The sequence below is a fragment of the Mandrillus leucophaeus genome, unplaced genomic scaffold (assembly GCF_000951045.1).
Source record: "Mandrillus leucophaeus isolate KB7577 unplaced genomic scaffold, Mleu.le_1.0 Scaffold37, whole genome shotgun sequence".
NCBI classification, from domain to species: Eukaryota; Metazoa; Chordata; class Mammalia; order Primates; family Cercopithecidae; genus Mandrillus; species Mandrillus leucophaeus.
In genome coordinates this window covers 1,259,084-1,278,150 of record NW_012103920.1, presented here as the reverse complement: position 1 = coordinate 1,278,150, position 19,067 = coordinate 1,259,084, and the positions used below count along the sequence as shown (strand labels likewise).

The 19,067-nt window shown below is 41.6% G+C and overlaps 1 protein-coding gene across 1 annotated transcript in view; it reads left to right on the top strand.

Annotated features, from left to right (window-relative positions):
• Window positions 1-16,932, top strand: part of PLCG2 (phospholipase C, gamma 2 (phosphatidylinositol-specific)) — a 211,111-nt gene extending 194,179 nt beyond the window's left edge. Inside the window, exons 29-31 of the mRNA XM_011990117.1 lie at window positions 3,787-3,875; window positions 15,341-15,525; window positions 16,589-16,932. Coding sequence (XP_011845507.1) covers window positions 3,787-3,875; window positions 15,341-15,525; window positions 16,589-16,631 — 317 coding nt within the window. The 3' untranslated portion in view covers window positions 16,632-16,932. The remainder of the gene's footprint in view (window positions 1-3,786; window positions 3,876-15,340; window positions 15,526-16,588) is intronic.
• Window positions 16,933-19,067: the final 2,135 nt, after the last annotated feature.

Here is a 19,067-nt window from a genome sequence, read left to right as displayed (position 1 = left end):
ACCTTTCCTCGCTCCTTTCTAGCTCCTAGCAGTGCCTGGCACATCCATATTCATGGGAGGAATGAAATAGAGTGAACAGAAGGCATTGAGGGGCTTCCAAACTCAAAAAATAAACTTCGCCCATTGTCATTAGAGATGCACTTAAGCTTTTAAACCAGCTGGAGCGCAGGAAGGAAAGAAGCAGCCTTTATTGTGTTCGGTACCTTAAACTCTTTCTCTCTTAATCCTCACAGTAATCCTGTGAAAGGGGTTTTATCCTTGGTTTTAAAATTCTGAGCACTTCGAGGCCTAGAAACTATGACTTAACTTGCTCAAGGTCACACACCTGTAGGACCAGAGCTGAGATTCAAACCCAGGAATGTCTAATTTCGAACCCCGTGTTCCTCCTCCGCAGGCTGCCCTCTCACTGGGCCCTCAAAGCCCGAAGCATTGATCTTACTTTAAAAGGTGTCTATATTTCCCTTTCCCCTGTGAAATGACTAGAAACAAGAAGAAAAATCATTCTGTTTTGGGTGAGATTGGGAAACACCTTTGAGCAGACTCTAGTATACAAGGAGGGCTGCCCAGTGCATAAAAATGGGACTTGGGCAGTGAGAGAAGGTACACAGAGCTGGAGATAGCTGGCCATGGGGGCAGAGCTCATGTCTTCGATTTAAGAGGCACACGCCTAGTGTCAGATAGTACTGTCTGGCCTGGAACCATGCTATTGGAGTGCACAGGCTACCTGATTGATAGCCTCCTGGAACACCATGGAGCAGTCATTCCAGTTCATTCTAACAGTCAATCAGCAGCTAGACTGTATTAGTCCGTTCTCACACGGCTATAAAGACATACTTGAGACTGGGTAATTTATGAAGAAAAGAGGTTTGATTGACTCACAGTTCTGCAGGCTGTACAGGCTTTTGTTTCCGGGGAGGCCTCAGGAAATTTGCAATCCTGGTACGAGGAGAAACCAGCACATATTTACATCGTCAGCAGGAGGAAAAGAGAGCGAGTGAAGGGGGAGGTACTACACACTTTTAAACAACCCCATCTCGTGAGAACTCACTATCATGAGATCAGCAAGTGGGAAGTCCACCCCCATGATCCAGTCACCTCCCACCAGGCCCCAGCTCCAACACTGGGGATCACAATTCAACATGAGATTTGGGTGGGGACACAGAGCCAAACCATAACATAGACTTAATTCTTCCCCACTGTCCACAGATTAGCTCATTAGAGGTGCAGAATCTCAGGCTTCACCCCAGACTTCCCAAGTCAGAGTCTGCATTTTAACAAGATTCACAGGTGATTCATATTTGCATTAATGTTGGCCTATCACTGGGCTAGACTGCAAGAATTCTGTGAGGCTTTATCAAGGCAAAAAACGAACTAGCAACAAAGATCACATTGTAGCCGTAGGGAAAAAATAGATCAGAAGACTTCTTTACAGCAGTATATTCAATGAGAGCAGTGTCCCCAAAACCCTACCAGGAAAAGAGTGGGTATAAAACATTCAGGTTTTATACCCACTCAAACTGTCATTCAAGTATAAAATCAAAGGATGGATGCTCTCAAACACGCACAGCTCAGGAATTCTGTGTCCCGTGGGCTCATTTTGAAGAGAACAAAAGAGGACACATTTAGCCAACGAAGGCATCCACAGAGTTCAGTAAGATGATGAGCATCGAGCCATTAAAAATAAATTTGTACATTTCCTTATGTATAAAAAGACGAACACTGTAAACCAATACTGAGCCCTGGGTGGTGAGATGCATGCTGGGGAAAGTATAGTGATGTCTTTGTCATACTTTGAATTGTATACATAAATTAGATGGATTGATGGGCGGATAAATCCATGACAAAACAAGCACAGTCGGCCCTCTGGATCTGTGGACTCAACCAACCAAGCTTGCATTGAGAATATTTTTGAAAACGTTATGTATTGAACATATACAGACTTTTTTCTTATTCCTTAATACAGTATAACAATTACACAGTATTTGTATTGTCTTGGGTATTAAAGTAATCTAGAGATAATTTAAAGTATATGGGAGGATGTGCATAGGTTATATGCAAATACTACATCATTTAATTATTTAGAGACAGGGTCTTCCTCTGTCACTGAGGCTGAAATTCAGTGGTGTGATCATAGCTCATGGCAGCTTCAGACTCCTGGGTTCAAGCAATCCTCCTGCCTTAGTCTCCCTAGTAGCTGGCACTACAGGTGTGCATCACCATGCCCAGCTAAATTTTTTATTTTATTTTTTTGTAGAGATGGGGTCTTGCTATGTTGCCTAGGCTAGTCTTGAACTCCTGGCTTCAAGTGATCCTCCTGCCTTGCCCTCCCCAATTGCCAGGATTATAGGCATGAGCTACCATACTTGGCCAACTATCTCATTTCATATCAGCGACTTGAGCATCCAAGGATTTTGGTATCTGGGGAAGTCCTGAACGAGTCCCCCATAGATATCAAGGGACAACCGTAGAGTGCAAGTTTCATACAATCTAGGTGGTGGGTATACAAGTGTTCTTTGTAATACTTTTTTAGTGTTGCTGTATGTTTAAGAATTTTATATTAAAATGCCAGAAAAACATAAGCCTCCCTTTGTGGGAGAATTATGGTTACAAAATGGAATGCAAATATTATACACCATGTCCATACAGAAATCATACACCTTAGGGGTGTAAAAGGAGAAGCTGAGGGAAGAAAAGGAGAAAAGGTACAGGTTTGTGTAAGTATGCGACTTTCCTCTTCATAAGCAGTGAAAAGTAAGAGATTCAATGGCTATTGTTTGAAGGTGATAAATCAACTGAGAGTATAAAATATTCCAAGAGAAATAAGCCCAAAATCTGAATGGTGGAAGGCACAGAGGAAACAGTGGGAGGGTCCTATTTTGGGCATTGCTTGTCTTGGAGAATCAGTAGATATGATATAAATGCTTTCAAGACAAACTAGGACCACAGAAACGATCTCTAAGATATAATGCTCACTGGTAAGGCACTATCATTTGTGATTTAAAAGCAACTCAAACATATGCATAGGCAGTCTTGGGAAAGATACTGTTAACAATGGTTCCTTTTAGGACAGAGAGGAGAATTGGGTGGGAGTGACAGTTCTGTTTTAGCCCTGTGTTCTTTTATACTAAATTAAAAGAAGCCAGCAACCAACCTTTGAGATGTGTTGCCTTAAACATTACTGAATGGGGGTGGGGAAGATTCAGCTCCAACTCGCCCCCACCCTTCAGCCCTAAATAAAAAGAAACATTTAAATGACTGTCAAACACAGGTCCTACTTGTAAACAGGGAATGGCTTTCAGAGGAGGAAGATCAATACTGCTATGAACTACTAAGGGACAGAAAGATTTCCTCCCATTGGAAATCTTTAAAGATAAAACACACTCCCTGGTCCTGTGCTTTGTAAGGCTCTAAGTGGAGGAAATGGATGAGGATTCACTACTCTTTTGGTCTCAGGAGTATTTAAGGAATTGAACCACAGCTGCAATCACTACACTTAATGTGGAATGTTCTGTGGGTTTTAATTTCTTCTGAGTGAATCATTTTTATTTCTAGATGGTAGATATTTTTAACCTTGCTTCCCTGTATGGACCAGTCAGTCATGGCTGTTGGCCTGTGTCCCTAACCATCAGGATAGGACCTCCGGCTTCCACAAAGTCAGCCCCCAGCAGGGGGCACTGACTTCTCTTCTCTTTGAACTAGGCCTGTGATCCCTGGGTATCCTCCAAAAAAATCTAAGGTCTGACATTAATTACCTGCCTTTGCATCTTCCTCCTTGTTCTGCTTCAGGATTCAGGTCTGTTCCTCTGAAGAACGGGTACAGCGAGGACATAGAACTGGCTTCCCTCCTGGTTTTCTGTGAGATGCGGCCAGTCCTGGTGAGTGGAGATACGCCAGTAAGGGTTCCCTGAGCCATGCCTGCTGGTGGGGATAGAAATGGCCTATGAATACCATTGGCTGATGGACTTAAGCCCATTGAGAATTATCTAGCCCAAGCATGAGACATCATACAAGAATTCCTTTTTGCTAATTCCCCAGAGTTTCCTGGGTTTTCCCTCCCAGCATCCTCCTTTCTTGGAGAATGCTGTGTGATTCTGCGTAGGCAGTGAAGGAAAGGGTGCTGGTACTTGTAAGTTCCTCATAGTTTCATTTCAGCAAGAGCTGGGCCAGATGATGCCTTCCTAGATAGAGTCATCCTTTCTGGATGCTTTTTTGGTGCCAGTGGGTCTTTAGGAATCCTGTCAAAAAGTCTGATAGCCTCCAGTGAGGGCCTGTCTTGGCCTGTCCTGGGGACAAAAATGCATGAACCCCAACTTCTCTCTAGAGAAGACTGAAGGAGACTTCCTTCCTGGTTCTTTTGATTTTCCCAGGCCTTGAAGATACTGAGTCTCTCCTTTGATTAATCAGTTTGGATAGGCTTGGTCTTGAGCTGTATTTAAAAATGTGGCAAGTTTGCTCAGGATGAAGGGTTAAGAATGGAGCTCCCTGCTGTGTGGAGTCAGGGCTTGGGTTTGGGTAGATGACTGGGTATTTACTTACTGTGATTCTGGGGCTCCAGAGACTCGATGATGGCCTCTCTCATAGGCTCAGACCCACCTATCAGGCCTATGTTTTTGCAGTGCCTGACCTGTAGGCAGTACCATCTCCCAGGATCTTTTCATTCCCCCTACTGCAGAACCGCAAAGCTCGACATGGGCTAAAGCTTGACATGGGCTGAGTGAGTTCTGTGGTCAGATTCTCTTTGGCTGACCTAAAAAACTGTAGTTCTGAATCCCAGTGGGTTGATGTGGGCTTGGTTAGTGCCCCCCAATACCCATCTTGTTTTCTCATTTTGGTTGTTTTCCAGATAGAGAAATCAGGGTCTGTAATTTGGCTACAAAAACTAAACAGGGATATTCAGACCTTTGAACAGCCATAACAACAGTCCATGCAATAAAAATTCATGAACTTGACTCAGAGGAGGGAATATTAGGCTTTTCTGCATAGCCATTTCCCGATGTGCAGCTTTTGCAACTTTGATAGTTTTCCACTCCCAGAGCATTTTTAGGAGCACTGAGATGAAAGAAGATGCAATAAGGGAAGACCCAGGCACAGTGGCTCACGTCTGTAATCCCAGCACTTTGGGAGGCTGAGACGGGAGGATAGCTCAAGCCTGGGTGGCGGAGGTTGCACTGAGCTGAGACTGTGCCACTGCACTCCAGCCCGGGTGACAGAGTGAGACCCTGTCTCAAGGAAAAAAAAATAAGGGAAGAGAGAGCAGGAAAAACTGCTGAGAGAGACTTAAAAAGCACAGCTGTTAGGGACCAAAGAGCCTGAGACAGTCTCACTTTTCAATGGCCTAAAATAAACTTCACCAGCATTTAAATGACTGTGTGAGTCTTCCATCAAGTAGAATGACCATAAATTAATCACACCCCAAGCCGGGCATTTAGATGGAATCTATTTACAAACAAAGCGATCATGCACAGCTTTAGGTGAGTACCCTTTTCCTCCTTTATGCCAGAATTCTTTCCTGAGGATCAATACTCAGATATAGAATTAGTGGGATCAATTAATTTAGCTGAATGGTAAAACTGTAAAACCTGGGCTTTAGCAGAAGCCTTAAACCAGTGAGCACGAAGACCCTTTGCTTAGTTAAGCTTATCCCTTCCCAGCTCAACAAAGGATCTGGGATCTGCGCATCTGTTGCCTGGGGAAAGGGAACTGGTGCTGCTCTCTCTATATAAAAAACCCCTCTGCAGACACTTCACAGAAAAGTCAAGTGATAAAAACGGTTTTAGATGGTGGTAGGGCAGCATTTGCCTAAGCCTGCTCTGCAAGGCTGCTGTAAACAACTGGAAGCATCATAAATAATTTAAGTGATTAGGTATCACCAGCAGCAGAGAAAATTAGTATATTTAAAAGAAAATTGTGTTGATGCAGATTTGACTTCCTTGATGAGGGAAGCTCAATGCTGGGGCTGCCACTGTAGGGAGTAGGGGGCGTTGTATGGGGTTCTAAATGGAAAGTCAGTGCTCGCAAATCTTCTTTCTGAAAGTTTTCTTTAGTTCAGCTGCTAGCTCTTGAGATTTCATTTAATTCCACATCTGTCACCTGGTTTTGTGCCACTCACAGGTGCAGCTTGGCATTTCTGTCCACACTGGGATGAGAAGTCGCTCTTGGAAGCCGAGCTGAATTGCATTCGGTAGACCTGGGCTTTCTCCTTAATGCCCACGGTCATACCTTTTATTTATCACCATATCCTCTGGAAGCCAGGGAGAAACTCTGGTAAACAGCCTCAAGACAGCGTTTTCTGAGCAAATGATTGATCCAGTAAGGGCTAAAATGGAGTTTGCTCATAAAACATTTGCTGAGATAGATAGATTTTACAGCCCCAGAAAACTGTCAATAAGCACTTTAAACACCTTCTGAAGAAGCCATTTACATGTCACAATTACTTTATCAAGTCGCAGGCCTTTACTTTGTTAGCAGTATGTTTAGTTTATAAAGAGTATTTTCAGCACCATTTTATTACCTACTGTATTTGAAGATGTAAGGAAAGAAAGGTGGGGGAGTTGAAGAGAGTCCTCACAAACAGCCTGTATCTAACCACGTTACCATCTTGGTAGATTTCCATTGCCTGATGATTTTTTGTATATGATATTTCCATAGTCGGATTCATACAGGTGCCCTTTTCTACTTCGCCGACGACTTTAAATGATTTTCAAAGCCATTGATGCCTGTTTCATTACGTGTGGGTCCCTAATTCACTTATGCTCCTACTAATGGAGAGTTAAGTCATTGGCAGTTTTTTACTTTATAAATAATATAGGTCTTCATGTAACATTTTCTGATTAAAAATTATTTCCCAAGGCTAGATATTTAGCAATGGAATAATAAATCAAAGAAAAAAGGACCATGTATTTTTACCTGCATGTCAAATTGTTCTCTGAAAGTAAATAGTTTCTCTTAAGTTGATGTATTACATCCAATCTTGCCATTAACTGGAATAGGCCTTCACTGGAATGATTTAACACGGTGAGATCCCGAAGAATGGGACTGGGGAAAATAGGACAGCTTAAATATCCATTATCTTCCCTGGGCAAACTGGCCATTTCTGGAGGGCACATTTGAGAAAACTGGCTGCCCCAGGACCTGTTTAGTACTGATCCTGGGTGAACTGGGTTCTGTTTTGTGCTGGGTAGCAGCTAAAGTGCAAGGGGGTACAGAGGCCCTTCCTTAGAGTGAAAGAAAACCCAGGATGCTGTCAACTAGATTAAGGCTTATCCTAGATCAGATGCGTGAATCCCTTTGTAGAAGAGTGCACACTTTAGAATCCTGGAGGTCCAGGACTGGGAGCTGCACTCTGGCACTGAGCTGGTCCTGGTTTTTGAGGTTGGGAAAGATTTCCTCACACTTGGGGAGAACTTGGGGGACACAAAGGCCTTCCTTATGCCTCATCAGCTAAAGCTGGTCAGTTTGCCAAGTGCTGGCTCCAAAGAGCAAAAACTGCTGTGTTTACCATCTATGACCCAACAGTTTGACATGACTACTGAACAGACAAAACCATGAGCATGCAGTGGAAAAAGAGGAAGACAAAGGTACACACCTGGAACAGGTGGCTGGCAGTTGAAACTGAGCCAATGGAAGCCTCAGATGATGAGAACTGTAACACATAACTCAGGATCTTTCAAAGACATCCAAGTAGAGCACTGGAAAAAGCTTTCTGGAATTCAAAGACAAGACCTGATTTGTTGAATTAAAACATTCGGTATGTAAAGCGATCTGCATTAGTGACCCCAAAGATAATGTGAAGGAAATGTCTCACAATCTAGGGCAACCCCACCATGAGATGGAAAGAAAGGAAAAGGTGGGCTGGGAGGACAGATGCCAAAGACCTAATATGAAAGCATGTCCCAAAGGACAAAGTGAAACAGATGGTGCAAAGCTATTAATGAAACAGTGAATAGAGGAAGTATTTCTCTGATCTGCTGTTTGTGAGGGCCCACGTGGTTGCAGGTGGGATGAATAGAAAACACATCCATACCCTTAGTAATATTTTAGTAAAAATGTTAAATTCCAAGGATAAATTAAAAAACGTGGACTTGCAACACACTAGTTGTGTATAAAGGAACTGAATAAGTCTAATATCTGACTTGTCCTCTTTGGTGCTGAAAACTAAAAGACTCCCCAAATGGGTAGAATGTGGACTAGGAAGACAGAATAATTCAGTGTCCAGCCCCCCACATGTCAAGGAATTTCAAAATATGCAATATTTTAGATATATCAGGTATCCTACTCAAGGGAAATCTTGAGGCAGCCCAGAATCAATGATATTTTAGTCAGAAGAGAAACTTTTAGGTAGGGAGGTGAAGAGAGGGAAACCAGTGGATAATTAATTTTGCAGTACAATTACATCTTACAGGAGGATGACAGCATGATTAAAATTTTGTCATGGTAAATATTAAACAAGAATTTTTGAATTAAAATGCTAATCAAAAGCTGAAAAATAATCAAGTATCAACAAAGCACAGGCATGGACAGGTAAAAATAAAGGTATCCTAAAGGGTATTTCAACTTTGATGACTGGGGAATCAGACAGTAAATAAACTATACTGCAGAGGGAGAGTTAATGCTACATTTGATGTTAAAGGAAACTGTGATTTTAGTTAGCATTGTTAAACTGAGGGTAACCGCTGTCAGAATTGAAAAGCAGAGGAGGAAAAAAGGAGATCAACATAAACTTGACAGAGAGAGTAAAAATAAGGTAAAGAATCAGAAGAAATTAAAGCAAAGTAAAATGTATAGTAATTGAAGTGAAATGGATAAGAACTTACATTTAATTTGGTGAATAGGCTGAATCCTCCTATTAGAAAATAAATCTAACTGCAATGTTTATAAGAATAGGCCTAAAGGCAAGGTAAATAAAACAAATAGGAATGGATGGAAGAGTTAACATCAAACTAGAATTTAGGATCAGAAGTACTACAGTGTATCAGTGTACTACAGTGTATTAAGATGAATAGTATGTAATGATAAAATGCTTGTTTTCTAAAGGGATATAAAAGTCATTAGCAAACAGCATAGTACCTAAGTATATAAAACAAAAGTTCCTACAAATACAAAGACAACTGTATAAAGAAAAAATCTTTCAGAATTTGGAGAGTCTAGTATATAGGAGATCAGCGAAGATATAATATCAAAATAATTTGCCTTGAGAAATATACAACTTTGTGTCCTACAAATGGCTAATATACACCATTTTCTTCTATTTCTCAAACTTTATAAATTTGATTACATCCTTTCTTAGAAAGAAAACCTTAACACATTTTTAAAAAATCATAATTTCATAGGTCATTGGCTATAACTTGACAAGATTCGAAAGGTATTAAAAATATGGTAAAATTATTCATGATTTGAAGATAATAATTTTCTAAATATATTAAAACAAGTAAATTACCTAAAAGTGAAACATTTATGCCATAGTTACATTTAGAAGAGGAAAGTGCTTGCCTTAAAACTTCACAAAGACTGAAGACTACTAAGTATTCATCTTAAGAACTTTTAAAACACCAATAAAATAGAACAAAGGAATAAAATAGAGATAGAAGCCAACTGAATAAAACACAAATCAAAAAAAGATAAAGAATAAAACATTCTGGTTTATCAAAAAGGCCAAATTTTGTTTTGAGACAGTGTTTTTTTCTTGTCACCCAGGCTGGAGTACAGTGGTGTGATCATGGCTCACTGCAGCCTTGACCTCCTGGGCTCAAGTGATCTTCCTGAGTAGCTGGGACTACAGGCATATGCCACCATGCCTGGCTAATTAAAAAAATTTTTTGTGTGTATGGAGACACGGCCCTGCTTTGCTGCCTAGGCTGCTCTCAGATCCTCCTGCCTTAGCCTCCCCAAATGCTGGAATTACACGTGTCAGCCACTGTGTCTAGCCCCCAAAAGACCAGTTAAACTCTTTGCCTACTTAATAAAAGAACAAAAAGGAAAAACATGTAATAGTAAACACTGGAAAGGAGACTGAACCCCAAATAATAAAGTAGAGCAAATGGATGATTGCCTTAAATTATTCTGAAAAGCAGTAGAAAAGTTAAAATACCTATTAGATAAAACAGGTTTAGGATCTAGATGGTTTTATAGCTTAGTTTTATCTTCATTTAAATAATGTAATTCCAATTTTACTCCACCGAAGTAAAAACAATGGAAATCCTTCCTCTGTCTTGAAGCTATACAATGTTCATATCAAAACTGGAGAGATAGTACTCCTAGCTTTCCTCTAACCTCATTCAGCCATAGATCAATGTCATGTGTGAATGTTAAACTTAAAAAAAAAAAACAGCAAATGTCCAGCTGTTTACTAGAAGAGCAATATATTAAACTAAGCATTTATTCCGGGAATGCAAGGATGGTTTAACAGTGGCACAGTTAGCAACAAATTAAATATGAAAAAAGCATAAACTAGTAGATGCCATAAATGTAATCAGGCAAATGAAATAATCAGTATAATTGTAGAAAAAAGGTCAGGTGATCTCTATTCTATACAAATTTAAACTATACAAATTCTGATTGTATAGTTTACAAAACAGGAAGACTTCAATTTTAAAGAGAGACTTTGTCTTGTATTTATTGAATGTAACCACTTCTCTCTGTTCTGGAAGTAACAAACAGAAATGTGGTGTGGGAGGAAGGGACAAATGGGAAATCCCATTTGTGTTACTGACAAAAACCATTAACACATTTAGGAGTAATTTAAATAAAGGTATACAACTTATATAAGGAAAAACATAAAATCTTATTAAAAAACACCATGTGAACAAGTAGAAATTTATACCAACTCTTCCAAAATTAATGTTTGATTGGAATTGGAGATATCAATATAAACTCACTTAAGTTACATATATACTTATATATAGATTCACACATAGGTAGATGAATAAATGTGTGTGTTTACATGTTACTACAAATACATACATATCCTAGCTCACTCTGCTGAGTGCCTAGAATTAATGACACCTCAGTCATTGGTTTCTGAATTCCAGATATTGCCAAATATCATATTCCAATAAAAAGAAATCCGGGCTCCTTAGACAAGTGGTTGATTTCCAGACTTGGGATAAATAAAATATAAAAAGAACTTGGAGCATCTTAACGTTTCAGTAAATAAAGAAGTGCTGAAAAAATGGTGGCATCAAAGGGGCCTAAGAACCAACCAGGGAGAGCTCCCAATGGTCACAGCTGGAACAATTTGCATAGCAAAATAATATTGGATTCTAGCACACGGAATGAAATAGCTACGTGTCTGTGAATGAATGAATACATGAGAGAGAAGAGTCAGTCCTCCCCACAAACGAATTCTGATTAATAAATGTAGAAGGAATGAAGAAACTAGAAAATCACTATCGAAACAGCATAGCACTAACTGCTGCAGTAAGACCTACTGATGAATGCTAAATGAAAGTTGGAAGAGAAATATATTTCCATTGTCCCAGAAGTGTCTTCCTCCAAGAAATGTATCAATTAGAAGAAAATAGCAGCTTTACAGCGGATAGACCCTGCAGGCACCATTTTAATCAGATGATCAGTGTTACCAACCACCTGGAATAAGACATGTTGAAATCACGTCCTTCCTGATGTGAGACGCTGAGAAGGGTACATTGCTTCTGTGACATTCTTGCCAAAACTGCGTCACCTCAAACAAAATAGAAGAAGACACCAGACAAATGAAAGTTGCTAGACATTCATACAAAATAACTGACTAGTACTCTTCCAAAGTGTCCTGAAGGAGGAATGAGGAAACCATACCAATTGTAGGAGACTAAGGTAGCACAATGACTAAAGGTTGTGTGGGATCCCAGATTTGATGTGGGAACAGGAAAAGGACATTGGTAGAAAACCCAATGAAATATGAATAAGATCTGTAGTTTTAGTATTGCACCGATATTAATTTCTTAGTTTTGATACTTGTACTGTGGTTGTGTGAGATGTTAACACTGTGGAGTCTAGGTGGTTGGGGTATGTAGAACATTGTACTATTACTGTACTTTTTTGTAAGCTTAAACTTCCAACATAAAACAATTTAAAAAGTATTGGTGGGGGAAAAACTTTACTTTTGTGTATTTTCCCCCCACCCAACAAACAGGAAAAAAAAAATAAATAAATAAAGGCAGAGAATGCCATAAAGATTTTGTCTCAGGCCAGGTAAAACTTACTACCAAAGGCTTCCTTTATTTTCTAATAAAATAAACTAAATTTTTAAGTGAAAACTCAGACTCAAAAGAAATCCAGGAAATAAGTATTACAAAATGCTTTCTCTTGACTAGAATGGTGGTTCCTCAAGTCAAGAAGACTGGTTCACTTGCTGTAGAGTTATTCAGTAAATGGTTTCTTTTATGTTCTTTTCTGAATGTGCATTCTATCTCACATATATATAGTGTACCCAGGACTACAGTATGTAATATAGCTGTAAATATTTTGGGACTCAGAAAAGGTGATAAAGGGCTGCAGTTACAGAAGCATTCATAGAAAAAGTGAATTTTGAACTTGCACCTGAATAACAAATACTCATTATATAGAATAAAACAATAGAAGCCATTTTCTTCTAGGTGCAGACAAGGGGAAAGAGAGACCTTTCATGGTATATAATTAAGACTTAAATGGGGTTCTCGTTTTGCTTTATTTTTTGAGACAGGGTCTCATTGTCTTACCCAGGCTGGAGTACAGTGGCATGATCGTGGCTTACTGCAGCCTTAACCTCCTGGGCTCATGTGATCTTACCCCCTCAGCCTCCTGAATAGCTGGGAGTACAGGGTATGCCACCATGCCCAGCTAATTTTTGCATTTTTTATAGAAACAGGGTCCCACTATGTTGCCCAGGCTGGTCTTGAACTCCTGGTCAAGCATTCCCCCCACTTCAGCCTCCCAAAGTGCTGGGATTACAGACCTGAGGCACTGCGCCCGGCGACTTTATTTTTATTTTTATTTTTCAAAACTTTTCCTTGAACTTTATTCTTTAAATTTTTACTTTAAGTTCCAGGATACAAGTGCAGAACGTGTAGGTTTGTTACATGTGCCATGGTGGTTTGCTGCACTCATCAACCTGTCATCTAGGTTTTAAGTCCCACATGCATTAGCTGTTTGTCCTAATGCTCTCCCTCCCCGCATCCCCCGACTAACCCTGCTGTGTGTTATTCCCCTCCCTGTGTCCTCATTGTTCAACTCCCACTTATGAGTGAGAACATGTGGTATTTTGTTTTCTGTTCCTGTGTTAGTTTGCTGAGGATGATGGCTTCCAGCGTCATCCATGTCCCTGCAAAGGACATTATCTCATTCCTTTTTATGGCTGCATAGTGTTCCATGCTGTATATGTACCACATTTTCTTTAGTCTGTCATTGATGGGCATTTGGGTTGGTTCCATGTCTTTGCTGTTGTACACAGTGCTGCAATAAACGTACATGTGCATGGGTCTTTATAGTAGAATGATTTATATTCCTTTGGGTACATACCCAGTAATGGGATTGCTGGGTCAAATGGTATTTCTTGTTCTAGATCCTTGAGGAACCACCATACTGTCTTCCACAATGGTGGAACTAATTTTCATTCCCACCAACAGTGTAAGTTTCCTATTTCTCCACAGCCTCACCAGCATCTATTGTTTGACTTTTTAATATGCTTTATTCTTCATAGGGAGGAAAGCTATGTATTCCCTTTAGGAAGGGAATACATTTAAGTGAAGTCATTACTGACTCTTCCCAGTGCCTCACTTGACACATTCACTTAATCACCAAGGACAGCCCATTTTACCTTTGCTTACTCTTCAACCTTTGCAAACAGCTGGAATAACCATTTTCTCTCCCCCTTCTCCAAAGTCACAGTTCCAGCTGTTACCCTGGGGACTGTTGTTAGGTCATTAAAGTAGGAATAAAACCTTGCAGAGTATGGTTCGAGTCCATGTTTTTCTAAAAGTAAATGACAAAGGATCTTGTTTGTGCACCTTGACACATGTTTTTGTAGCACAGGAGTCTTTCACTTGAACTCCATCAGGAAAGGCCAATTGACTTGACCTCCTGCAAAGCCAAGCTTCACACAGTAGTCAGTGACCCTCTGAAACAGATGAGGTACAACATCCTCATCCTCCCTCTGCACTGAAACCCAAACTCCCTACCCTGAGTGGGTTTTATCTTTTTGTCTCCCCTAGTATAATGTACTATTTTGACTCCTGCAACTGAAAAGTTTAGGAGTAGGTCTTGTTTCAGTCATGGCTGAATCTCTGTGCTCACGCAGTGGCCGTTTTCCTCTTTTTTTGGCACATTCCCAACTTCTTGACACAATAGCAGTGTGGCCATGACAGGACCACACTCACTCTTTCACCTGATCCAAGAAAAGACACTCTACCCAGAACACCAATGAAACTCCCACGGATGCGTCTAGTTGGCCTTGATTGGGTCATGTGCCTGGAGGTGGTACTGGTGGGGGAAGTAGAAATCATTACCGGCTACAGGTGAGGCACATGCCCATCTCTGCAAGGTGTAATTTATGATACCTTGGCTTTTTTGGGTAACAGCTTTGAGAGATAATTCATATAACCATATATCATATCATCACTCATTTAAAGTGTACAATTCAGTGGTTTATAGCCTATTACGTGTTGTACAGTCATGGCCACAATCAATTTTAGAACATTTCCAACACCCAAAAAGGAAATCTCATGTTCATTAGCTGCTGCCACTCACTCCATCCCCCAGACCCTGGTAACCTTTAATCTACTTTGTCTCTAAGATTTTGCTAGTTCTGGACACTTTATATGAATGGCATCGCGCAATATGTGATCTTTTAGAGTTGGGCTCTTTCACTTAGAATAATGTTTTCAAGGTTCATCCATGTTGCAGCTTGTTACCTTGCCTTTTAAGACCCTTAAAAGATTTTAAATTATCTGCCTCTTGCCTGCCTTGTTGCTCTCATGTCATGCTGTTTTTTCTCCTCTGCTGGGTTCCACTTTAAGCATGCAGCTGCTTAGATGCTTTTGCAGTTAAAGACCAGAAGGTGACATGTAGACCAAGGGAAAACTGGATTAGATTAAGAAATAGGATCTACGGGCAGTGTAGTAATTATTTCAATGTTTTGCAATAAAGCGACAGTGTAAAGACCAAGCACTTTTTAGACGGCTTGCTTCCCACACAATAAATAATTGTGTTTTATCTTTGGTAAAAATAGGCCCTGGCTCGTCTGGGCTAATCCAAGTTGCAAAACTTCTGCCCCATATTCCCTTCAGGTGTGCTTGTGAGATGCCACGTTCACATTTTGGTTTGGAAGGTGTAGTCACCACATGGTTGTTCTCTCCCCCGCATCCTGCAGGAGAGCGAAGAGGAACTTTACTCCTCCTGTCGCCAGCTAAGGAGGCGGCAAGAAGAACTGAACAACCAACTCTTTCTGTATGACACACACCAGAACTTGCGCAATGCCAACCGGGATGCCCTGGTTAAAGAGTTCAATGTTAATGAGAACCAGCTCCAGCTGTACCAGGAGAAATGCAACAAGAGGTAGGTCAGCCCCTCCACCTGCAAACTTTTGGGTGGTCTCTAGGCACAGCGATATTGGGCACCAGGGGCCAGGCTTCTGGAAAGCCCTCTGAGTTGCTTTCTTCAGAAATCCTTGGCCGGGCATGGTGGCTTATGGGCCAGGCATGGTGGCTCATGCCTGTAATCCCAGCACTTTGGGAGGCTGAGGTGGTCAGATCACCTGAGGTCAGGAGTTCAAGACCAGCATGCTCAACATGGAGAAATGCAGTCTCTACTGAAAATACAAAAATTAGCCAGGCATGGTGGCAGGTGCCTGTAATCCCGGCTACTCTGGAGGCTGAGGCAGGAGACTCGGAACTTGGGAGGCAGACGCTGCAGTGAGCCGACATCACGCCATTGCACTGTAGCCTGGGCAACAGAGGGAGACTCCATCTCAAAAAAAAAAAAAAAAAAAAAAATTGCTTTGGCACCCTTGACTCTAGTGCTCTTTGTTCTAAAAATTAACTTAAAGTAATACCTTAGGCGCTTGCCACTTCCCCTAAGTAGAACTATTTCCTCTAGAAGGACATTTCAATTTAATAGTGAAAATAAATGGTGACCACCGACTTTTAAGGAGTCCTTATTGTGTTCTCAAGAACGGGCTAGTCCAGTGGCTCTAGACTGGGTCAAGATCCCCCAACAGGGATGCTTCTGGTTGTGCTACAGGCATGTAATGGGATACGGGGCGGCCAGGGTTGCCAAGTATTTCATAACGTGTCTAAAAGTACTAAGAATCATCCAAACAAAAGTCCTAATAGTAGCCAGCAATGAGAAACTGTGCTGCCTGCCTTACTCACATTATTCTCATTTAACCTTCATGTCAGCCTGCAGAGTAGCTCTTACTCTATTTTACCATTGAGGAGATTTAAACTTTCTGAGTCTCAATGTCTTACCAGGAACTTGGAGCTTGCCTCTCTGACACTCAGCCCTACACCATCCAGCTATGAATGACTGGCAAATGTATGGACAGAGAAATGTTACAGAGTTCAGCACACAGCCCATTTCTCATGCCCCAGTGCTGACGGTGAAATCTGTTTTATTTCAGGTTAAGAGAGAAGAGAGTCAGCAACAGCAAGTTTTACTCATAGAAGCTGGATTATGTGTGTAAGGGTACTGTGTGTGTGCACATGTGTGTTTGCATGTAAGAGAATGTGCCCTCTTCACACTCCAGGAAGACGCTAATCTGTGACATCTTTTCTTCAAGCCTGCCATCAAGGTGACATTTCTGAAGACCCAACTGGCATGAGCTGGGGTAACTTCCTGCCACTGTTTTCATCTTGGACAACTTCCTTAACTTATATTCTTTATAGAGGATTCCCCAAAATGTGCTCCTCATTTTTGGCCTCTCATGTTCCAAACCTCATTGAATAAAAGCAATGAAAACCTTGATCACTTAAGCCTTCTGTTGCACAACCTGTACACAGTGAACAGGATTTCTTTTCCGGCCAAGAAGATTCTACCTCTAATGATCCAGGTAATTGACGTCCATAGAAGATGAGCTGGAAATGTAAGAAACTATTCATTAGATTCTGAAAAGGATTTTAACTAAAAGGCAAATGATTCCATAAGGGCCCAAAGAGAAGCCCTACCCAGAGGCAGCCTGCTCAGTTCAGTGTACTTTACTACCACTGGCTGCCTGCTGCAGTCCACAAGAAAATGGCTGAGTGATGGGATCTCTTCATTAAGACAATTTCTAATGAATGGTGAGGGCTTGTTTTGTGACCAGAGTTACTGGGATGGAGGTGGGAATCCTGGGGCCTCTTTGTTTTAAAAAGCCCACCAGAGAGACCAGAGCTCTGCTGCAGGGGCAGGTTCTCACTTGCCCCTGGCTCTGCCAGCTGCTGGTAGGCTCTGGCGCCACTAATCCCCCATGGCCCTACTGAACTGGCTGGGAGGCTGCTGGAAAGGCCCTCGGTTCACAGCTCTCCACAGGCAAGAGGTCAACTGCTGCTTGAAAGAGGCAGACAAAAGTTAGGTTGATGGCGAAATGTCTCTGGGTTACCCAGTTTTCTGGAGCAGCAAGCTGAGCTTTAATGGGCTAAGCATTAGGGTGTTACAGAAAATTTCAAATGCAGCCATCTCCCTTGGGGCAAACCTACCTAGTTCATGATAATATGTGCGGCTGGTGAGGGCTTCACACCTCTGCATCTTAAGATATTAACAGATACCAGTGATGTAATATGGCTTTTTAAAGGAGAGGAGAGTGCTGGGTTGGGAAGGGAGTTGGTTGGTAGAGTCAAAACTTCTCAATGAGTGACTTTACAACTGATGGGAAAACGGGTGTAACTGTGAAAAGCAATGGCTGTGGTGGGGAAGAACAAACCAGCAGTAAGCCTGATGCTTGATGTGGATGAAACTGGCCCCTAGAAAACCCATCTGGCCCTCCTCTTGTTATCTGAAATGCTGGGCTTAGCATGCATGTACTGCTGAAGAGCAGGGCAGAACAAATCAGGCTCAGACCAGAAGACCCTTCTGGTCCCATCACTCTATAAAAACTTACTGATCACCTCCACATGCCAAATACAGTGCCAAGATTTGGGGGTGTGATGTTAAAAAAAATAAAAAGCTATGGGTCTCATCAATCATCTCCACCCACGAGCTCCTAAAAGAAAGGTATTTACCTTGCCTGAAGCCAGGAATACAGGGAACAGCAGTCTGGCCAAGGAAGGGCTGTTATGGGGTGCTATTACTCCAGTTACTCCTCCAACTGGGAGTTGCTATTTTATTTGGCAGTCAGCAACTGAAGAAAGAAAATTCCTCTTAGTGGCAGATGTTCAAAGCAACTTTCAAGAAAGGCTGGGTGAAAAAGGCACTAGGATGAGTGCTACAGGCACTCCGTAGCCAGGGCCCCATTAACCTTTGGCCAGGTAGCTACCAGAACCTATTTATTGCTCCTGGCATCTCCCCCAACCCCTCTCAGCTCTGTCATGACTTCTACACAGTAGAGCTCAGGTGTTGCTGTCATTACCTCCTTTCAGCTCCCCACTTCATTCTACTCTAAAGCCACAGTGCTAAGGCCTGCATCCCCTTTCTGCCCAAAATGGATTTTTCATACCTTATCAAAGAAATTGACATATGGCAGCATAGGAAGCAGAAGCTAAACCTCTCTCCAGCTGCTGCTGTGTAAAACCCATGCAAGGCCAAAGAGCAGTCAGGGGATTATGACATAAATGGTGCTGGGAAGAACCCTCTGCCTAAAACTGTCTCCTCCTCCTGGTACTACAACTGGAATCTACCATTAGAAAGTACTTGCTTTGGTTCCTTCCTCCTGTCCTTGACAGAGTAACATGTTGATCTGGTTCTTGGTGGTGTTAGGGACTGATTCTCTCAGGAAAGGCACACATGGTATCGTGGCTGTTTCCAGAGTCTATTTGATGCTACATAACCTCAGTATCTAGCTGAGATATGCTTCCTACATGACTGTTAAAGCACAGGCAATCCAGGCCAAGAAGACTCGGAACAGGCACGTTCTGAAAGATGGAAGCAGCACTGATAGGTCGAAACCACCACTGCATATGTGTTAC